This window comes from Carassius auratus, chromosome 35, assembly GCF_003368295.1.
Source record: "Carassius auratus strain Wakin chromosome 35, ASM336829v1, whole genome shotgun sequence".
In the NCBI taxonomy this organism is placed as follows: Eukaryota; Metazoa; Chordata; class Actinopteri; order Cypriniformes; family Cyprinidae; genus Carassius; species Carassius auratus.
In genome coordinates, this window is record NC_039277.1 from 16,185,863 (window position 1) to 16,209,051 (window position 23,189).

A 23,189-nucleotide genomic window follows, 5' to 3' on the forward strand; every position below is an offset into this window, starting at 1 on the left:
AAATGCTTAGATAATTTCACCTGGTTTCACATGGTCTTGCTGAGATATATAGTTGAGTATCATCAGCATAACAGGGGAAATTAATCCCGTAATTTCTAATAATACCAAGGGGCATATTACAAAGGGGCAACATGTATATTGAAAATAGCAGAGGACCTAGGACTGATCCTTGTTGCACTCCATATTTTACTGGTGATAAATGAGATGACTCCCCATTTAAATAAACAGAAAAGTTTAGGAAAAGTTTACTTTCATCTCACTACTGTAAAAAGATCTTACAGTAGATGAAAGGTTTGAAAACCAAACAATAGAATATACAGTAAACACACACTGGAATATACTGGCAGTCACTGTAAATAAATAAATTCATTCATTCATTCATTCATTCATTCATTCAATTATTCATTCAGTTCTGCCAAACTGCATTACAGAACTGGTAGTATCCTTATTTTTTAGAGCAGTTTCTTAGTTTTCTGACAAAATACTTTTCTGCCTCCCCTAGACAGCCATCTCTCAGTTCTGCACAAATAGAGTACATGTAAGGACTACTTGACTACAAGTCAATTCAACAGTAATGAGTTTGAGGGAATACAACATGTACAGTATTTTTACTGTACATCGAATAATGAAAGTTCTATCATCTGAAGTACTGCTGCTGTATGTGTATCGTGTAAGTGAAACCCTGTAGATGAGCCTGTAGGCCAACTTCCCTCACCGTCAGTCCATGCAGAAGAACATGCTCAACTACACACACACACACACACACACAAATACACATATGCGTGTGTCTGTGTGTGCAATAGAAAGATAATTTGGGTATTAATGACAAGAAAGTTAAATTATATCATGAGCAACATAAAAAGTATTTAACAATCATGAAAAGATGTACAGATCAGACAGGTTCTACCACAGATGGTGTTTATTTTTCAAAGGAATCATGATAAATGCCAGATGTTGCATCTGTCACGCTCATATGAATAGCTTGAGTAAATACATACAGGGCATACAAATCAATATCTCAATGTATCCATGTAAAACCAACCAACAACAAGTATATTTATAAAGAAGTTAGAGCCTGATAAAGATTGTCTGATATCCATTTTGTAAAATATTATGAATAATTTGGTGTTATAGGACTGGAACAGTCATCCTATGTGGTATATTATAACCTGAATCTCATAAAAAATTGAGAATTAAATTTTCATGTTCAATCAATAATGTAGACAAAAGGTTGGATCAGTGAAAATTCCCTTCAACATTTAGCAGTCGTACAACAAAGTTTGCAATTCAAGGTGCTCTGATAAGGCCTTCAGAGACAAATAAATTAATGAAGAATGAAAAAATGATTAAGGTTAAAGTATTTGCTTTAATACTGCAAATGTTTTCATACTTCTAAACCTTGTTCAGAATTTAATAACTGGTTGGTAAAGCTTCTTTAAAAGTAGAAAAACACTCAAATATTTGGTTTTCCACTTAGCATTCCACTTGTTTTAATCAAATTGGCACAGGCACACATTCGCACACACACATTACTAAATATTATAAAGAAAAGGGGATAGAAACAGATCATAAAAACGGCAGAAGAAAAAAAACGACAGAGCATTTGCCATGTCTACTGTGAATAAAGCAGCAGTCTTTGCCATGGAAACAGTCATACAGCATCACATGGACTGTACAAAGTGTGAAAACAAACTATCACTAAATCTTTTAGCGTAACTAAATATTTAAACTTGGAGCCTGGTTTTAGATATCAGGCTCAGGTGAAGCGACCCTTTTAACCGCAGTGCTCGACACATGCATTCATATCTCTGTGTTGTGTTTGCTTTCCCTACTGTATATCCTTCAGTGGGATGTTAAAGTGTTACGTGTCTGCTTGTGTAAAAGCTGAAAGTTGAAATCGGCTGTTTTTGTTCAGAGCGGCATTTACAGGTCCTGTTCGTGCATCTGCTGCTGCATTTTTTGAAGCATCTCCTGCATCCTCCGCAACTTTGAAAGACAATGTGAATAATATTAGACAGATTCAGCATTTAGTGTTGCAGAAATGCTCAATGTCACAGTTTTTAATTGACAGCTAAGAACTGAAATAACTAGATTAAGCAGGACAGCTGACTCACCTCTTCATCTTTCATCTTTATCAGCTTTTCTGTCTCTGCGTCCGGGGTGGACAGTGGTAGTATAGGGATAGGGCTCTCCACACGATTATCCTGGGACAGTTTGCTGGTGAAAACAGAACATCTTATAAGCCATAAAAACAATGGCAAAGTATATTTTTCAATGATATCTATTAAGATATTTGAGAAAATCATTGTGACTTGCCTTGTCATTTGCTGTATGCACTGCGCTCTGTAGTTTTCATAGTGAACGTCACACGTGATGTCTTTCAGATCATGCATGTGTGAGCGAATCAACATGTTCCTCAGCTTGACGAAGTCACAATGGGACTGATTTTCCACTGTGACAAAACGTATGTGCACAAACCGGTTTGTGAAGCCTTTTTAGAACATTTATATTTAGCTTTATTAAAACTTATTCTTCATGCATTTGTTTTTATCCGTTCAGAGTGGGTCTCATGCAAAATTGAGATATTCAAGTGTAGATTTGTACTGACCTTCCACAATGCCCCATGGGTAAAGTCTCCCTCTCACCCGCTGACCTTTGACCTCCACTGTCGTGTTGCTCCCAATCACAGCAAATGGAGTGCTTTCCTGAAACACACAACAAAGAACATTCAGATTTTTTGCTTTTAACTTTGAAAGTTTTTAAAAGATTACCCTAATTAAAGTTCTCCAGGAAGAGTTGAGTTTACAGTCGCTTCTAGAAGATTGTGATTTATTCCCTTGTTTGGTTCAATTTATTATTCGATTTCACTTCATTTTAAATTTTAAATTATTTTCAAAATTTTCCATTAGTTAGTTAAGTTAGTTAAGTCAACTCCAGAAAGAGCTCCATCGTTCAGGTTAACTTTTTTCCTTTGATTTTATTTATAGTTTATTGTCCTTTTTTAATTAAATTTTATTTGCTTTTAAAGTGTACATTAATTTGTTGATTTTACCAAATGTTCTTATTTTTTAAGGTATTTTTTACACTTAATTAAAATGTAATGTTGATTTTTTTATTTTATTTATATTTTAAATTATTTATTTATGCATTTATTTGTATTTATTTATGTATTTATTTAAGTTAGTTAGTCAAGTTCTGCAGGAAAAGTTGAGCTTACAGTCAATTTTCAAAGATGGATTCCCTTGTCCTGGTGGAATATTTATTTTTATTTTTATTTATAATTAATTTAAATTAATATATATTTTTATTTGTATTTTACTTTGACTGTTATTAATAATAATCATTTAGCTAAATTATTGTCCCAGAGGAGTATAGTTAACTGGATCAAACATGTAGCGTGGATCCTATGAACCAGACATCAACGTTGGATAGAAACAGCGAACATCAGTTTTCATGTCTCGAGTTTTTAAGTATCCATTTATGAGTCATAATTCTGACCTTTAGCTCTCGGTCCTGTTGCTTGAACTCCTCGTCTTCATCAGAATCACAGTCTGGGAACTGGTACACTTTGATGCCGAACTTCTCGATCTCTTCCCTCACCTTGAATAGAAGGATGGAAAACACTGGTTACGTCAGAAGCCCTGACACCATCGAGCGAGGATGCGGTGTGCGTGTATGAACAGACTGAGGTCGAGGTGATCCGCTTTACCCTGTCCTTCATCTTCCTCATCTCCGCTGGCGTCAGACAGTCAGCCTTGGAAATGAGTGGAACCACGTTCACCTTGTCCTGCAGGGCTTTCATGAACTCCACGTCCACGGGCCGCAGCCTGAGGGGGAGAAGAGAGAGTGAGTGGGCTTATCCGGTCTGTCATACTTCATTCAATTGGCTTTCAGAAAAACAGACATTTAGAGTCTAAGTTTCATAAATGAAGCCATATGATGGAAAATAAGATTTTTTGCTCATTCATAATCGAGTTTGATGTTTATATGAAGTTCATATTACCATTCAAATGTTTGGGGTCAGTTTTCTGTGTGTGTTTTTGAAAGAAGTCTTCTTCTGCTCATCAAAACTTCATTTAATTGATTAAAAATACAAATAAAAATAGTGATATTGTGAAATATTATTACAATTTAAAATAACTGTTATCTGTTTTAATATATTTTACAATTTCATCTGAATTTTCAGCATCATTCCTCCAGTTTTCAGTGTCACATGATCTTCAGAAATCATTCTAATATGCTGATTTGGTGCTTTAGAAACATTTATTTACAATTATTATTATTATTATTATTATTATTATTATTATTATTATTATTATTATTATCAATGTTGACAGTTTTTGCTGCTTAATATTTGTTTGTGGAAAACATGACATAATTTTGCAGGATTCTTTTATGAATTTAAAGTATAATAGAACAGCACTTATTTGAAATATATATATATATATATATATATATATATATATTTTTTTTTTTTTTTTAACAATTATAAATATATTTATTAGCACTTTTGATCAATTTAATACATAAAAGTATTAGTTTCATTAAATGAATCTTACTGACTCCAAACTTTCTGAATTATTTTAATTTTAACAAAATAAGCAATATGATGGACAACTATATATATATATATATCAACAAATAGCTGTAGAACTTGTAGAAAAATTATTTTTGTTTGTCTGTTTCTATTGCTTAATAATTTATTTGTAATTCTTTTAATAATTATTTCAGAATTATTTTATTTTGCCAAATTTAAGATGTAACATTTCATGTATTTCATTTTCATTTCTGCATTTGGCATTTAAGGTATACGTTAAAGGTATTATTTATTTCTCTATTCATTTTAGTTAAGCATTTCCCGGGAATCGAAACCATGACCTTAGTGTTGCTAACAGCTTGCTCAACTGTTTGAGCAAAAGGAATGCCTTTATCTGAACATATTTTATTCAGATATTTAAAGGAAGCACATATTTAGTAGAGAGTCCAGGTTGGATTACCCGTGTCCGAACGGAGGGATGAAGTATAAGCAGCAGTGGACACGGTTATCCTGGATGTTCTTCCTGTTCAAGCCGCTTTCATCCCGAAAATACTGTTCAAACTGCTGGTCAATGTAGTCAGTGATGGCCTTCCAGCTGACAGGTGAGACAAAAGACTCTGATTAGAAGAAAACGACACTATAATGAACAAATCTGAATTAAACTCTACGTATGTACCTCTCTGTATTATTGACAGCGTCTCCAAAACCTGGTGTGTCTATAATAGTCAGCTTCAGCTTAACGCCCTTCTCCTCGATGTCAACCGTGTGTTTGATGATCTCCACAGTCTGACTGATGCGCTCTAAACACCAAATACATATCTCAGGAAGGACAGATGCGTCATCTAGAATACATTATTTAAACTGCAGTAAATCTGCGAGTATGAGAGCAGAAATATACCTTCAGCATTCAGTAGTTTCCTGTCCTTGTACAAATCTGTGAGGAACAAGCTGTTGATCAGGGTGGACTTTCCAAGACCAGACTCCCCTAAAAGACAAGGAGTGTATACATGCAGAAATTCAGATTTTGCTCGTGTGGTCGAGAAACGTTTGAAGCTCTTTATCTGTCTGCTTTCAGTTATATGAATCATTAAAAATGGCAAAATAGACTTCACAGGGTTATTAATATCAAACTAAAACTGAAACTAAAATAAAAACCAATACTAAAAAAATGTCATTACTTGACAAAATAAATGTTAATAAAAAAAACTTTTTATTCAGCTGTTTCAACTTTAATTTCATCAGCATTTCTCATTTTAAATTAGTTTAAATTGATATGCTGAATTAAAATGGAAAATGAAAAATAAATAAAATTATTAATAAAATAAAACTATATAGACAGATAAAAAAAACACTAAAAAATTACAAAAACACACCAAAATTTATAAAAGTATAAAGAAAAAAAGAAAATATGCATAAACACATAGCTCAATGATACTATTAACACTGTTTCTATATATTATTTTAGTATTTATTAATATAGTCTATATATTTAGTCTATACAAAATATACTTATTTGTATTTTTATATCTTCAATTATAATTGTAATTTTAGTTTAAATTTTAATATTTTGTTACATGTCTTTTGTTCCTATTTAGATTTAAGCTATTTATATGAATATTCACTTTATATGAATATTTAATATTGATATTGTATTTAATCTTTATTTCAGTTAAATTGGATAGTCCACCCAAATTAAAAGTCATAATTTACTTGCCCTCATATTGTTCCAAACCTTTATGCCTTTCTTTCTTCTGCATGTGGAACCACACACACACACACACACAAAGATATTTTAAAGAATGTTGATAACCAAACAGTTCTGGATCCCATTGACTTCCACAGTATTTTTAGTTCATACAATAGATTCAGTCAATGGGAACCAAAACTGTTTGGTCACCAACATTGTTCAAAAGATACTCTTTTGTGTTCACGGAAGACAGAAAGTCATGAAAACATATAGAAAGTCATGGAACAACGTGAGAAAATGATGATAACATTTTCATTTTTGGCTGGACTATCACTTTAAGGAACACAATAGTTTTAATATTAGTTATAGTTAATGAAAAGGAAACTCACCTGCCACCATGAGTGTGAAATCAAAACCTTTTTTGACCGACTTCCTGTGAACCTGGTTTGGGAGGGTGGCGAAGCCGACATACTCTTTTTCCTAAAAGAATAGCGTATATAATGAGATCATTTAACAGAGCAATGCTTCTACCACATCAATTTCCATATCAAAACAACTGTACAGTATGCAAAAATGGACATCAGCAAAGCAAAGCATGTGATAGCTGTGGGATAAAGATGAATCCAAGCACCCAACCCCCATCCTACACAGCCAGCCTGATGTAACCACACTCACTTCTTTACTAGGGCAATCCCACAATTCCTGCCATGTTTCATTATGTTTAGGAGCCAATGCCGAAGGCCTCAAAGCCCATTTTTACAATATTACATAATTTATCCTATTATATAAAACCATTCTACTGTCATATAGAATCATTATGCTTGGTTTGCATCACAAATATGCAAAATTTGCTCTGTTTTGCATCTTAAAGAGCAGCAGAGTATGCAATTTGTTTTAAAATCCATGCAGGATCTAAGTACAATTAGACTGATTAGTAGAGTTTGCTTTTGAGAATGCATTGTATTATATTACAAAATAGCAATTTTGGATCAAAATGAGAAGGTCAACATCTTAAAATCTGTTTTCACACAATAGATTCCCCTGCTTGGGTTCATCTCCAGGATTGTTTGGCCTGTCTGGGAATCTGGCTGTGGGGGAGAGGTTTATCCTGACTTAGAGGCATGGATATTGGATTTTGCTTTCATGCACAGCTGGCAACAGTCACTTGAATCCATGTGCATGTATTAGTGGGCGTTCACTGAGAAACAAGACAAGAAATGAATTGAACGTGTCCTAGCAGACAGAGGCATTATTTTATTTCATCAGTCGTCCAGACTGACTGATAGTTCGCCCTCGGGTGGACATACGGAGAGCCAAGTGCACATTTAGACATTTTCTAAGCCAGTGCACAGAGCAGACCACATGAAGTCCTAATTTATCTTTTTTTTTTTTTTTTTTTTTTTTGCATGTTTGTTTTTTATTTGAAGAGGAATATGTAATCACAAAAATATTCCAAAACAGTGTGGCATCTCATTAAAGAATGTAAAATACGTCTTTAATAGGATATTTAGGATTGAAAAGCACTATATGGGTGAATTTCATCATAAAAATATATGAAATTACATTTTGCATGAAGCCAATGAGCCCTATTTTTGGGACTATTAAGATTTTTGAATTGGGACATTATTTCAATATCAATGAATCATATTTCTCCCCTAATTCTTATTATAGTAATGCATAAAGAAAAAAATGTCGTTATGAAAATGATCTTAATTGCAATACAAACATAATTATTATTTTTTTTCTGCAAAATGCAATTTCATTTCTCTTTAATTCTGGGGTGAAGTATGGCTTGTTTTGTTTTTTAGATTAACACATATAATTAAAACAATAACTATGCTAGATACATTACATTTTAATGAACACGTTAGGACGAGTGGCTAATGGTATCTGCATCTTTGTCATTGTCCTCAAATGATGCAATGCATGCAGTTCTCCTGCTGCTTCACAGTGAGGTCAAACAGAGATTGTGATGAAATGTGGGACACTGAAAGCAGGCAGTGAGGATTAGTTTCATGCATTTCGGAAAATTTACAGCATCCTTGAATTTGATGGATATTTGCAATCCTTAAATGCCAGACCAAATATACAGAATATACTATTTTGGTGTCTCTCCCAACCAAGCCGATGTAAGTGAGGCAGGAGCGTCTTATGAGCCCCATGGCTCTATTCATAGCATGCCAACCCACTGTCCCAGAAATAGCCTATATGCAGCACGCGCACAGATGTGAATCATTCAACCTAACACATTGATAAAAATAAAAATGATAAAAAATGATGATTGAAGACTTAAAAGTAGTCTTACCTCTCCATCCTCTGTTGTGTGATGTGAGACGCCCGAAGCAGGTGAAGGATGCAGACGCCCATTAATGCATTAAATCCAGAGCGATTGATGCAAACAGACAAATTACATTTCCCTTATTAAATCTTAATGTTATTTCAGTCCCCTACCGTTAACACCTCATGTCTTACCTGATTTCACCGTCCTGCTCTTGTACCTGGCGCTGCTCGTCATCCCGACCGCTTTCGGAACGCCAATCACAAATCGTATTATGGCGAAGGCGTGCTCATTAATATTCATTAGACAAGTCTACTTCATTGGACGGTCACCGAGGAACATCTGCGCGAGTCCATCGCTATTGGATAGTAACCGCGAAACTGCAGCATTATGTAATTAATATTCATGAGATGATGTTTGGCCATAGTAGGATTCATATATTGGCTTGGAAAACAGCTGGAATATATATGATGCTGCCAGATGGGATATTTACTGTATATATAAAATACAAATAAGGTAAGGGTGTATCAATCGATAAAAAGTACAAATATCCTTATTAAAAAAGTGTGAAATATAAATAAAAATTTGAAAGAAATAAATTACTTTCAAACCGACCTATAAACATACATAAAAAAAACATATATTTATATATACATATATAAAATATATATATAGTTAAATGTAAAATAAATACATAGATAATAAATTAATCCCAAATTAATATTTTTAATTAATAATACATTAAAAAAAAATGATGGCTTATGTAAGTGGTTCTTCCAGTTTTGCGTACTGTAGAGATCTGACACATGGTGGCAGCATAACATTATATCCAGATTCCCTGTATAAATGTTTGAACTACAGTGGTTTGAATGGATGCATGTGAGTCTTTGTGTGCTTAAATGATCAATTATAGCTCATGCATGTATTGTCATGCATTGGGATTTTCCTCACAGAGAAGGACATGGAAAGGAAGATGTCCGGAGAGCAACACAATAGTGAGACCCTGCTCTGTAAATACTGCCCAGGAAACCGTGTGACAGGTTACATACAGCCTGCATGAACTACAGGGAACTGTTCCCCTCTGGGTCAGAAACAGAGCAGTTTATTTATTCTAGAAACACATCAAAGGCCACTTCAATTAGGAAGATGCTGACATTGCAACTCTGCTGAAGAAAAAAAAATGAAGTAAGTGAATGAATGTGGGCTGTATTTAGAAATGTCCTCTGTTTGTTGAGGAAATAATGTTGATCTCTCTCATTTGCTTTCAGAAACTGCTGGCTTTTTATTTTCAAAACATAGCCTTAATTGATAAATGTCATCTTCTATAATTTATAAAACTATTTTAACTTTTCTCAGTTTTTAAGTTTGTGAGTTTTGGGCCGTCCAGTAAAATGGGCTTGAGTTAGCCATTGCTTCATTACAGAGGATTTGGTCAAACTAAATGCATGAGAAACATGTCAGATCATTTCTATGGAAACTTGAAAACTGATATCTTACTGTATAGTCCTCCAACAAAAGAGCCTGCTTTGATCCATTAAGAGGTCTGCAGATCTATAATGTTGTTTCAGCACCCTTTTTCCACTAGATTCATTACATCCGAACCAGGGAGACTTTCCTTACATATAAATGACTTTGGATGACTTGATGGGATCAGGAAGAAGGTCAGCACTGTACTATGACTGACTGAAAGCTCACAATATTTCCCTCTGGTGCAGTTTGTAAATAATGGGGCTTATTACTATTTCAGAGAACATTGTATCACTCAGATGTAGCTCTTGCAGGAGAAATTATTCAATTATGTTGTTTAAAATCATGCAAACATTTTTAAATATCTTTCCAAGGAGAGCTAAAAAATAGAAATAAATCACAGAACTCCTGATAGCATAGATTACTTATTCTTGGAAGAACAATATTTGGGTTCTCAGGAAAACACATTAATCTCAATTGTATCAAGAGCTGATTTTTCTTTCCCACAGGTACAGTCAGTACACAACTGCATTTTTTAAATGTTTTTGAAAGCTGCATTTATTTGATCATAAGTACAGTAAAGACCGTGATATTGTGAAATATTTGTACAATTTAAAATAGCTGTTTTTTCTTTTATTTGAATATATTTTAAGATGTAATTTATATGGTAAAGCTGAATTTTCAGCATCGTTACTCCGGTCTTAAATGCTGATTTGATGTTGTCAATGTTAAAATAGCTGTGCTGCTTAATATTTTTATGGAAACTGTAATATACTATGAAATAGAAATCTTTTGGAACATTATAAAAGACATTTCTGACCAAGTATTTTTGATTCCATCTTTTGATGCGATGAAAAAGTCAAGATGTAAATCTATTTGCTAATGTCCTGACGATAAACCTGTTTATCTGATACAATTTTCACTGGTGCCAGAACAGCCCCATAAAGCATAATGAGAAATGAGAGTCAAATCTGGATAATGTCTAGTTTATAGTTATCTCATCAACAGTTTCTGTTGTGTTATTGCCCTGACGAAAGCTGATAGTTATAAACAATGGTGCAACAAAACAAAAACATCATAAAAACAGAGCAATCACTCATGCGACCAAACTAGTGCAGGGGCAAACCGGAGGAAGACAATGATGGGAAAATCCTGTGTAGAAGCAGTGAAATTACCCAGCTGCTCCACACAGTCACCTTCCTGTGCTTCAGTGCTGGATATTAGACAGCAGCCAAACAATTAGCGTTTGCAATTAATAGTTCACTCCAGATCTGAACAATCACAGTACAGCTATTTTGTAGTCACACAAGTATTGTTGTTGTACTTTCATTCTTCTATAACCTTGCTTATTTGCAATTTGGTTTCTCGATTATGTTATTATGTTATGGCTATGATTTAATCATGCTATTTCATGCGAGTATTTTATCTTTCCCTAGAGCTAAGACCATTGTTGCTTAGCTTATCATTGCATGCATCAAAAAAAAAAAAAAAAAAAAAAAAACAGATATCTCTACATATATCTCTACATCTCTAGATATCTAGCCCCTCCTTCAGTGTAAAGGTGCAGTCACATTATGGTAATTTCAGCAAAATTTCATGAACAAAAATGGTCTGTTGTATATTGTCAATAGTGTAGTGTTGTAAGAAGCACAGCTCACACAGAAGTCACTTTCAAACCAAGCAGCTTTCTGTTGGTCAATGAAGTAAATTCATATGGAAGCTTGTTTCCACCACAGAATAAAAAAAAAACTTTGTATGTATTTATTAAAGAATTAAGAAAAAAATTGAAATTTGTGGGATGTAAACTAAGTATTTGGTTACGAATTCATCATTGTGAGATATAAATCTATATCTATATATCTTGGTTAGTTTAATGCAGTACATAGCAGGTTTATATATATATATATAAAACGTTTATTAAAATAAATAAAAAGGTGACAGAAAAAGAATAGAGAATACTAGTGTCAGAGGGTCATTTTTAAATAATAAATAAAAAGAAAACAAGTAGAAAAAGAACAGTTTTTTTTAAATAAAATGAAAACAAGCAACTTGAGTTAACACTTAAAATTCTGACTTTGAGAAACAAAGTCCTAACTATGAGATATAAAAAAAAGTTATAACTGTGAGAGAAAAAAAGTCACAATATAATTTTTTTTTATTCCTTTGCAGAAACGGGCTTCCATACATTCACACTCTGAACCAATCACGTGAATTTGTCCAATAGAAAGCTGCTTGTTTTGAAATGACGTCTGTGAAACGCTTACTCATATTTGCATAAACAAGTTTTGTTTCGAAAAGTTCTGCTATCTGGCATCTAGCTTTTAATGAAACCTGGTTACCTGGTGAAAGTACATAAGCACTACGCAGAACATGTGGATCTGTGCCAGTTGTAGTGACGATGAGGCCTCTTATTTGTTTCGTCTCAAGGTGCTCGATGTACTACAGGATGCTTCATGGTCACAAACTGGGCACAGGAGCTTGCTGAATGCTTCCTCCAATAGACAGCAATGACACAATAGCTTTTCTGGCACCTACTCTAGCTCATTAAAGGTGGCTCGAGCGGCTTAGCACCAGCTCGGTAAAGATGCCTGGTACACTGCAGGAAACGTTTATTGTTCTGTACAAGCTGTTTCCTTGTTTCTCCTCTCATGACGTACAATGACGTGTGGGGGTTAAGGCAAATGTTTCTCTCTTTTCTCATAAAACCCAAGTCAAACTGAAAGCTATGATTTTTTTTTTACAAATGTAAGTGCAGTACAGTGGAGAATGATACAATTTTTTTTTTTAAATAATAATCAAAATAATTAAATAAAAACGTTTTATTTATTTATTTATTTATTTATTTATTTATTTATTTGTTATTATTATTATTTTATTTTTTATTTTATTTTTTAAGCGCAATAAGGATTAGGCTTAGTTAAGCACTACCATACAATATAAGTAAAAAAAAAAAATTATTGCAATGGATTTGGCTGTTTGAGTGAAGGTGAAATGCAAATAGAATACAATTGGGTTAATACGATTGTGTTAAAACCATTAATGTAATTGTGATTTTATAAGCTACTGAACATCCAAACTTGCTTTTCGAAATCAAACATTGCTCTCGACATTTTACTCAATGCACAAATTTGTAGGAAAATTAAAGAAATTGCAGGGTCATCTCATCCAATTTCGAGCAAATCTAACTTTTCTAGAAACAGAAGATTTTTTTTTTTTTAAATTGCAATGTCGCAATAATTTTTAAAAGGTTGTCTGAGTGGCTTTACAGTCCATGAATGTTTCTTTATGATGGACACAGGAAGTGGTCTCAGTCCTAAAAGAAGACGGCTGATCTCAAGATTGATAGGGAAAATGGCTCAGGAAGTTAGAAGGAAACAGTGAGTCAATTGGGAGAATTTTCTCCACTTTAAGGGGCCAGTTAGAACCAGTTTGCCCTGGGAACATAAATGAGTAATTCCCAGCTGAATATTGGATGAAATGATGGTCATACTTGTACAATGACTGTAAACACTGCTCTATATGAAGAACCTGACTCTCGATTTTCTTCATAAATGACAACATTAATGTACAAGATACAGTCAGACCTGCTTCCTGGTGATAACTGGACCTGGATATAAACTTCATTACTGTACTCGAGGAACACATTATAAAATTCATTTAGTAATAAAGCTGTGACTCATGAAGGGTGGGTGGAACTCGATGACTCTTAAAGTTTGCCATTCGATTATTCCTATGAGCAATTGTGACTAAAACAAACCTCCTTTGTCATAAATCACCTTGAAGCACCAGCCTGCATTCCCCAAGCTCAGGGTTTAACCATGCATTCATTACAGTATCCATTAATAATAATACAATCTGCTAAATATTCTAGTTCAAACATTCAGTAGGTTCAGAAGTAGAATATGTTGAGCTTAATATGGTTATGTTCACACAACTCAGTTATTAACAAGAGTCATTTTGTAAGAAAACGTTTCTGTTATGTCAGTCCTGCTGCACTTCAGACTCCATAAAATCTACTCCAAACTGACCAGTGACATCACCATGTTACAGATGATGTCATGCTTACAGCTGAGATTTGTGGCAAACGCGAAAATACAAAAAGAGATTCACAATCAATAAAGTTTCTCAAATACTGTAGACTATGTGAGCTGTTATATATGGAAGCCCATTTCATTCCAAATCATGCTTTGGTAAGTCATGATTATGACTTGAAATGTTTTTATTATGGCATGCTAAATTGTAATAATTTGTAGAATTATAACATGCCAAGTCATAAGTTTGAAATAAATTGGAATTATGGCAAAAAGTCATAATTTTGAGACTAAAATCAAACAAGTTGATAATGTACTAAGTTGATGTTATGGCTTTAAAGGTCATAATTATGACTTAAAGTCAATTTTTTTATCTCATAATTATGACGTCATAAATTCAGTTTATAAAAGTCAAAATTTCTATCTTATTTCTAAAAAATTGTCTTATATGCATGACCTTTTGTGTCAATTTTAATTTAGTACGTCATAATTTAAGTCATAATTTAAAAGTCATAATCAAGACTTTTTATCTCATAATTGTGATTTACCAAAGCATTATTTCTTATGTGGCAGAAATGGTCAAGTTTAAAGTCAGTCCGAAACACTGTTTTAACATAGGTATTATATAGTATGATATAGTGTTCCTGTAGCTCAATTGGTAGAGCATTGCCATATCAAGCGCAAGGTTGGGGGTCCAATCCCTGGGTTCAATTATCCCTTTGGATAAAGGCGTCTGCTAAATGCATACATTTTTATATTTTGAGTCCCTTTTCAATGTAAATCCTTTTTCTTTTTTTTTTCTTTTTTGTCTGATTCAGGTCTTATATAATAAATACTAATAATTAAGCATAAGTAAAACCAGTTGCAAGCAATCATGAGCATTTTTGAAGAAAATCTGATAATATGAAAACGAATGGTTGATTGCATAGTTGGAATCGCCATTATGTTAGAACAATAGTCTTGAGGGAAATAATAAGACAGGACAGGATTTCCGCACCATACAACTCCATCCGTCCCCATGTGGCTCACCTCAGCCTCACTGTTCATCACCCACGGGCCGAGATTCAGCTGCTGCGACTGCTGCCAAAGAAGCAGGACTTGACGCTTTGTTTCTGTGCTCACATCCTGACTGATGTTACTGATGAGGCCCACTGGATACGTGTTTGATCCCAGACACCTGGCATGGCTTCTGTGTACCGCTCAGACTAGAGGAAACATCTGCAGAAAACATGCACATCAGCGTTTTTTGTGCGCTTCTGGTGTAGGTGTCTGTCGAGATTCTCGCTAAATGTGAGAAAACATATCGCCTCGATGGAATGCTGGGAAGTCCGTGGCTAGTGCATGAACATGATATGAGGTCAGCCTTTCATTAACACAGCTTTGTTTGTGTTCTTTCTAATTATATTTCCATGCGTATGAGGGGCTGATTGCAGAAAAGCACAGTTATTAGCTGACCCTGTTTTAATGTGTGTTTCTATTACTCCGTTATCAAAAAAAAAAAAAAAACTCTTTTGTTTCCCTGTGGTAATTTTCTTATCAGATCCCTTCCGATCAATTTAGGTCACAAGGTAGCAGTTCTTATCTACGCCACACTAAATAAGAAGACTTCATAGATTGCATTTGGGTTTCTAGGGGGGAAATGTTCCCACTGCAATGAGTAATAAAATAGTTACAAGTAGTAAACGTTAGAGGTTTGGTGTGGTCTAGTGATCATCATGCTATGTTTACTTTACAGTAAACACATAAAGTAAGAAAACATGAATCAGCCAATGACAGCGCCTGTCTCTGTCATCATTGCATACAATTACTGGCATCCTGTTTTTTTTTTAAAGGCAAAATGTCAGTTCACAGGTCTATGTATCACCAAAACAGCAAGGAGGTTGGGATAAAAGCTGATATTAAGAACTGAAACCGTGCATTTGTCTTCAGCTTGTTGATATAGGAAGTTTTTATTTGATTTTAACATATACTTAGAAATGTTTACAAGTCATTGTTGTAATGTACATCATATTTTAAACACACTCCTAAAATTGATCTTACAGTCTTAACAATAAAGTTTTTTTCACAGCAATGCCATAGAATAACCAATTTTGGTTCCCCAAAGAAGCTTCCAGTGGACAATTCTTAAAAAAACATACAAAATTTTTTTTACCCTGACCCTCTTGAGGAACAGCAGCCTGAATCAACAGAGATTTTCCTGCTTCAGTTTGATTCATGGTTAGTGCCGCTGCAAGGTGCCAAGGTGCTCAGCATTTTAACCACAATTTGGAAAACTGGATGACCTACTGATCTACTGAGTACACTTTTAAATTAATACTTTACATGGAATTAAGTCTCTGGGACGTCCAGTAAATGGACAGTTTAACACTGGAAATTGTCACTTCTGGGAAAACCGCTTTGTGTGAGAAAGCACTGTTCATTTAACTGTAATCTAATAAGTTAAACTAATAAAAAATTGGAACAAAACATTGCACAAATGCTGGCTGATGATAAGGGGAACAAACAGACTGCTAATGCTAATGTGGAGAAATAATTTATCATTCTTCTTATATTAAGAAGTTGTAAAAGCTTTCTGAACAAATTGGTAAACTAGACCAAATTTCTGCACAACACTCAACTCTGAATATAACCTTCTTTCCACCACCCTACTTCTGCTTAAATCACGACACCATTATTATGAGTCTGGTGATAAATCAAGTAAAGCACTGACGCTACAACTTAGACTTAAACCTGCAAAAACTTTCATCATCCAAATCCAAACCCATGAAAGGTATCAGACCCCCATATTTTATACCTTCCTAAATGTATTTTCCTGTTTCAAAGTATTCCAGTTGTCTTCCCAAAAATTATTATCTTTATTCAGGAATCAGATCTTAATCATGTTTTCACAACCCACTGTCATGTACACACACCTCTATTTGTTCTCATCTTTATCTTATTCAGTTCAAAATGATACATAGAGTGTATTGGACAAAGGCCAAATTGTTTAGAATGAACCCTGGTTTTGGGTTCGGTGTCAACAGTCTCCAACTACTTTTTATCATCCTTTTTGGATTTGCCCAACATTGACCTCTTTCTGGGCATCACTTTTTAAGTCAATTTCTTTTATTTTAGATCTTGAACCATGACCTCTAGTATCATTATATGGACTCAGCCCCACAAAAGTTTCCTTGTCTCCCTCACAGTCAAATGTGCTCGGCTTCTGCTTGATATTTGTTAAAAGTCTTATATTACTGAACTGGAAAATCCTTCCCCACCCAGCTACTTTCATTGGATGCACAACCTGATGCAGCTTAATCAGACAGAAAAGATCAGATTTACAATACTTGGTAGTATAGAAAAATTTCACACTACTTGGCAACCCTTCTTGTCTCATAAAAAAAATAAAGGAAGAAAGAAGTAAGAAAATAATAATTTTTGACTAATTTACTTTTGATCTTTGTTAATAAAATTGCTGTTCTATTCTGTTTTTTTTTTTTTTTAATTTACCTCTCTGATTGAGAAGCATCAATAAAAAAATTAAGTGTTAAATTAAATGTATGAAATTGTCTTTGCACTTTCTGTTCTTCATTTTGAAGTCATTGGTTAAGTTAGACAAGAACAAAACAAAATCTGTTTGGCTCTGGAGTCTTTGGTATCTAAGGTGGTCCCGTGATTGTCTTCCGTCATTTTCTCTGCAGCTGCACGTTCACAATCACAAATATGAGACAGGTCACCCCCTTCCTGTTTTTCCTCCTCCACTCCTCGGCATGCTTTAGCAGAGGAAGCAACAAAGCATACGTTATGACTGTACACATGACACGACAGGCTGCACGTAGATGAACCCGAATCACGCAAGTTTACATTAAAGGATTCATTAATAATTAAGCAGCATAAAGTAAAGAAACGCATCATGCTAAATGGAATAAAATTGTGTGTTTTTAATTTCCTGTAAATGGCATTGTTTGAATCATTGACTATTATTGGTTGGTCACATTTTTACTTAAATCTAATTGGTTTCTGTATTAGTTTTTTTATTAGTTTTTTAATTTTTTTAAAGGTAACTGTGGATTGTTTTCTCACAGTTTATATCTCACAAATCGAAAAATAAATAAATAAATTGCCTCGGAATAAAAAATTTAATAGTTAAATGCGACTTTATATATTGCATTTGTTTTTTTGTTTTTGTTTTTCCGGACAATTTAGATTTTTTACAGATTATTTTCAGATTAGCTTCAGATATCCTAACTCTAATTCTAATTTTAAAAATTAGAGTTTTTTAATTTTAAAAGTCAGTCATGAGAAAAAAAGTCTGAAATATGTTCTTAACAGTTGCAATGAACTTTTTATTGTTATTCAATTTAAAACAGCTAAATGAAAAAAAAGTTAATTAACTTGGTAAACATACTTTTAAAAGTAATAACTGTAAAAAATAAATAACTGTATTTAAAAATAATTCAATATTCTACAATATTCTGTTAATATTTACTGAAACCTGCCCCCTTGTGTAAAGGATGCTTTTCTTCCTAAAGAATACCAGGCAGGAGGACAAGGAAGTCGCACTTCCAGTATGTTGCTTTTACCGTTACTTTTGAAAACCCAGAATGAATGAAGTAGGCAGTTTGGCCTTATCCAGTTTTATCTAGTGCCTCTCCCTTCTGATTGGCTGTCGGGAGATGCACTGTGCTCTGATTGGCTGGAGCCACTACTCTTTGTCATGCGTGAACTATAACAGCATCCTCCCTGCACACAACGGCTGAAAACTTCCACTGCATCTCATTCTACAACACTGCCGAGCAATGAAGAGATACTTCTGCTCTAAACACCTGCTTTGAGCAAATCAAAGGATCTTTGTAAACTGACAGAAAGAGCAAAAAAAAACTTTGCAAAGATGATTTCTGCATGTCTGGAGATTATTGGACTTGGCTTGAGCGTCACCGGGACCCTTTTGGTGATGGTGGCTTGTGGGCTGCCCATGTGGAAAGTGTCCGCCTTCATTGAGGGCAACATCGTGGTGGCACAAAACATCTGGGACGGGCTGTGGATGTCCTGCGTGGTACAGAGCACGGGTCAGATGCAGTGTAAAATGCACGACTCCGTCCTTGCACTGACCACTGACCTCCAGACCGCTCGGGCTCTGACGGTCATCTCAGCGGTTTTGGGGGTCCTGGCTCTGATGATAACCATCGCCGGCGCTCAGTGCACCAACTGCATCACTAAGCAGTCCATCAAAGCCAAAGTAGTCAACGTCGGAGGGGTGATATACATCATCGCAGGCTTGTTTGTGCTAGTGCCTCTGTGCTGGATGGCCAATAACATCATCTCAGACTTCTACGACCCTCAAGTGCCTTATTCAAAGAAGAGAGAAATTGGAGCTGCGCTCTACATCGGATGGGCAGCATCTTCCATGCTTCTGGTCGGAGGAGTGATTCTTTGTTTCTCTCGTCCACATGATGAGAAAACCTCATATCCTCTCAAATATGTACTTCCACCTATAAAAAGTGCATCAGTTAATGGGGACTATGATAAACGAAACTACGTGTGAGCCTCAGTGTTCAACCATGGACTAGTAGGTTCGAATTTATATGAAAATGGTGCTTTAACTCAGCTCTGTTTCTTTTAAAAGAGTGTACAAAATGTTGTTGTTTTTTTAAGTACAAATATTGCACATTCATTAAAAGTGCGTATTTACTAAAAAAAAGAAAAAATTATTTAAAATAGCTTAAATGATGAAAAATTGTCAGACTGCAGTCAGCTTCCCACTTAAATGCAACAGGTCTTGTACCAATCTAGCAAACATTCAGATAATCAATTGACAGAATCTATAAACTTTGACTGTATCTATGTATAAACTATGTAGGATATTAGCTCCTTTAACAGTATGTCATAATAATACATAAGAATGTATTAGATGTATTAGACGGGTATCTTTGTCTTAACCGATGATATTAGGGTCAGCGGCTCACTTGTTTGTGTTTGATTTTAATCTCTCTGGTTTAAGGGGGAGATGGGAATGTCTACATTTCTTGTTCTTGTTCCGCTTTATGAGAGTGCATTAACTGATGCTCTGTGCTTCAATAAGACACTGAATAATGCCTCTTGTTCTGCCTTTAGACTCCACGCTGCAGTTTTCATCATCTAAACCTCCTGATTGTACATAGTTGTATGAATCTACTTTTCAGTAAATCTGTGCATATTCAAAGTAATAAATTAAAAGTTTGTTGGTAATAATCCGGTGTCCTGTTGCATAATTTTGATGGTACACAAATGATGCACGTCTCTTTTGTGTCTGAACTTTACACTTTAATAATAAAAGAACTGTAAAAAAAAAAAAAAAAAAAACAGCATTATTGATTTCTTTCTAAAATGAGCCAACATTAACTGCTTGTTTTTACAGTTGAACTGAATAAATATAGTAAATGACTCCCTAAATTACTAATATGTTGACAATAAACTTAAAAAACTAATATGAAGTATAGTAATAAAAATGCATTATTAGTTTTCCTTTTGTGAAATGGTTTGCTTTGAAAAGTTGTCTTTGCAATCTTTTTCAAAATAATCTAATGCAACGACATTAATATATTTTTTTTATTGTGTGTGTGTTTTGGTGCCCACTTTAACCAATGCAGGTTAAAGGAAGAATTCATCCAAATGTACTCACCCTCAGGTCGCCCAATATAGTTCATCAGAACAGATTTGGAGAAATGTATCATTACAGTACATCACTTGCTCACCAGTGGATGCTCTGCAGTGAATGGGTGCCGTCAGAATGAGAGTTCAAACAGCTGATAAAAACATCACAATGATCCACATGACTTCAATTCATCAATTCATATACATCTTGTGAAGTGAAAAGCTGCATGTTTAAGCAGCAAATTTTTTATTCAGTTTGGGGGGAACCTTAACTTGCACTGATTACAATTTATTTATTTATTTATTTTAAATTAATTTTCATACCAAAGTATGATCTTAGGCATTGTTAAAGCAAGGACATCAAAAGTCAGAGCGGTGACCTTTATCCTCATCAGCATTGTTTCAGGTCTCAGAAATACGGCTTTTGACCCAGTTCTGAGTCCTGCGGAAAAAGCTCACACGCTCTGTAATGACAGAAACGGCACACGAGAAATGATGGCGCCTCTTCACCCCTGTGGCCGATAGATTAGAGACCAGCTGCACGTGGGACTGAAGTCAAATCTGGTCAAGCACTTATTTCCCCAAGCTCAGGAAGAACATGCACTAACAAATGAATTAAACACTGATTATTTAAGTAAAATAAACATTTATTATTTTATTCTTAGGACCATTAAATGTTTGCTCCTTAACCTGTATATATGATATTGAAAATGTGATATTGATAGAATATGATAACTATTTAAGAGATATTTTATATTCTTTTTCTAGGTCACTAATCAAACTTTTTTTTTTTTGTTACATTTTCACACATTTGTATGCTGTTAATGCATTTTGTATTAAATTAGACCAAACAGAAGCATTTTCACTCGTGATCTCAAAACAGACGGAACCCATTTAAACCCATTTAAATTTTTTCATAATTTCAGCAGTGTATTATTTAAGTTTGCATCATATTCTCACAAAAAAAAAAAAAAAAAAAAACTGGAACCTGACCCAGTGCATGTAAGCAGTTCCTTAAACTGTGTTCCATGAACAATTTTCCTCTAACCAAGATTAAAACCAAATTATATCATCAGAACATTTGCTGCAAAGGAATCAATAAGGTGTTACAATAAAACAACTTTAAATAAATCATAGTATTACAATTTGATATCATCATTTATTTTAAAATAACATAACAATTCACTATGTACAATCGGATATGCATTTAAATACCCAGTGAGAAGGAGTCCTTACAGACAGTGACCTCTTATGAGACCAAGTCAAACGATCCAGACTATCTGCTGCACTCTTGTGGCACAGATGAGGAAATGCACTTCAAACACTCAATCTCTGATAGAGGACCGTTAATACATCTTCAGTGGCCAGCCACAGAAACACAGTCCTGAGATCTGTGACTGACCAGATCAGCCAACCAGGCACAGAGCAAGTTGACATGAACATCAGCTCTCCTACTGTTGATATTCCTTGAGAATGTTGTTGGCGATGACTAATCTCTGGATCTCGCTGGTGCTTTCATAGATGCCTGAGATGCGGGCGTCACGGTAGTGTCTCTCAGCAGGCATGTCTGTGATGTAACCCAGCACCTGGATTGCCTTCACATTTCAACAAAACAATCATGTTAGTGCAGCTACAGTATGATGGGTTTCTAGAAATAAAATATCTACCATTCAAAACACTGCATGACTACCTGGTAATGAAGAGACAAACGTAGCAGCCTCAGATGCACCCAGTTTAGCCATAGCAGCTTCCTGCAGAACACCCACACACACACACAAACAAGTAAAAAACACATCTTCAGCACAACATTTCATATCATACAAAGATGAAAAGAAGCTCTCACTGGTGTAAACATGGCAACTCTTAGGATCTATTGATATACAATATATATATATATATATATATATATATATATATATATGTGTGTGTGTGTGTGTGTGTGTGTGTGTGTGTGTGTGTGTGTATGTGTGTGTGTGTGTGTGTGTGTGTGTGTGTGTGTGTGTGTGTGTGTGTGTGTGTGTGTGTGTGTGTGTGTGTCTGTGTGTGTGTGTGTGTGTGTGTGTGTGCTCTTGTTTTTGTGTCATATCAGGACACAACTGTGTATAATGACATGGGTATGACACAGGTATTACAAGGAGAGGGTGACTTTATGAGGACATAACCCATGTCCCCATTTTTCAAAACGCTTATAAATCATACAGAATTAGTTTTTTTTTTTTTTTTTGAGAAAGTAAAAATGCACAAAGTTTCTTATGAGGGTTAGGGTTAGGTGTAGGTTTGGTGTAGGGCCATAGAATATACAGTTTGTACAGTATAAAAACCATTACATCTATGGGATGAACCCACTTTTCACAAAAACAAACGTGTGTGTGTGTGTGTGTGTGTGTGGAAATTTTCCCACAGGTTAATTGACATCTGAATAAACCTGTAATATGGGTATCGCCATAAGGGCAGGGCGTTACATCTTTTTCCTGCTTTCTTTCTCTTTTAAATTGCTTAAAAGCTCCATGCACATTTACTTTCACTTTGAATTAACATGTATAGTGTAGTAATAATAGATTAGGTTAGATTAGATTT

General features: G+C 34.6%; 2 protein-coding genes across 3 annotated transcripts; one reads left to right on the top strand and one right to left on the bottom strand.

Moving 5' to 3' along the window:
• Nucleotides 1–913: 913 nt before the first annotated feature.
• Nucleotides 914–8,782, bottom strand: LOC113054626 (septin-5). 2 transcript variants are annotated; one of them, XM_026220290.1, is made up of 12 exons: nt 8,697–8,782; nt 8,530–8,540; nt 6,614–6,704; nt 5,436–5,522; nt 5,214–5,337; nt 4,998–5,132; nt 3,710–3,827; nt 3,499–3,600; nt 2,609–2,705; nt 2,317–2,452; nt 2,115–2,217; nt 914–1,986 (listed from the first exon to the last, which is right to left on the bottom strand). In XM_026220290.1, exons 1-12 carry the CDS (start codon nt 8,737–8,739, stop codon nt 1,924–1,926), a joined length of 1,110 nt encoding a protein of 369 aa, XP_026076075.1. In that variant the 5' UTR covers nt 8,740–8,782; the 3' UTR covers nt 914–1,923. The 2 variants fall into 2 exon arrangements, with proteins under 2 accessions (XP_026076075.1, XP_026076074.1); XM_026220289.1 differs by having other exon boundaries at nt 2,115–2,452.
• Nucleotides 8,783–18,718: 9,936 nt separating this feature from the next.
• Nucleotides 18,719–20,210, top strand: LOC113054627 (claudin-5-like). Its single transcript, XM_026220292.1, has one exon. The coding sequence runs from the start codon at nt 18,871–18,873 to the stop codon at nt 19,522–19,524; it is 654 nt and encodes a 217-aa protein (XP_026076077.1). The 5' UTR covers nt 18,719–18,870; the 3' UTR covers nt 19,525–20,210.
• The last annotated feature ends 2,979 nt before the right edge of the window (nt 20,211–23,189 follow it).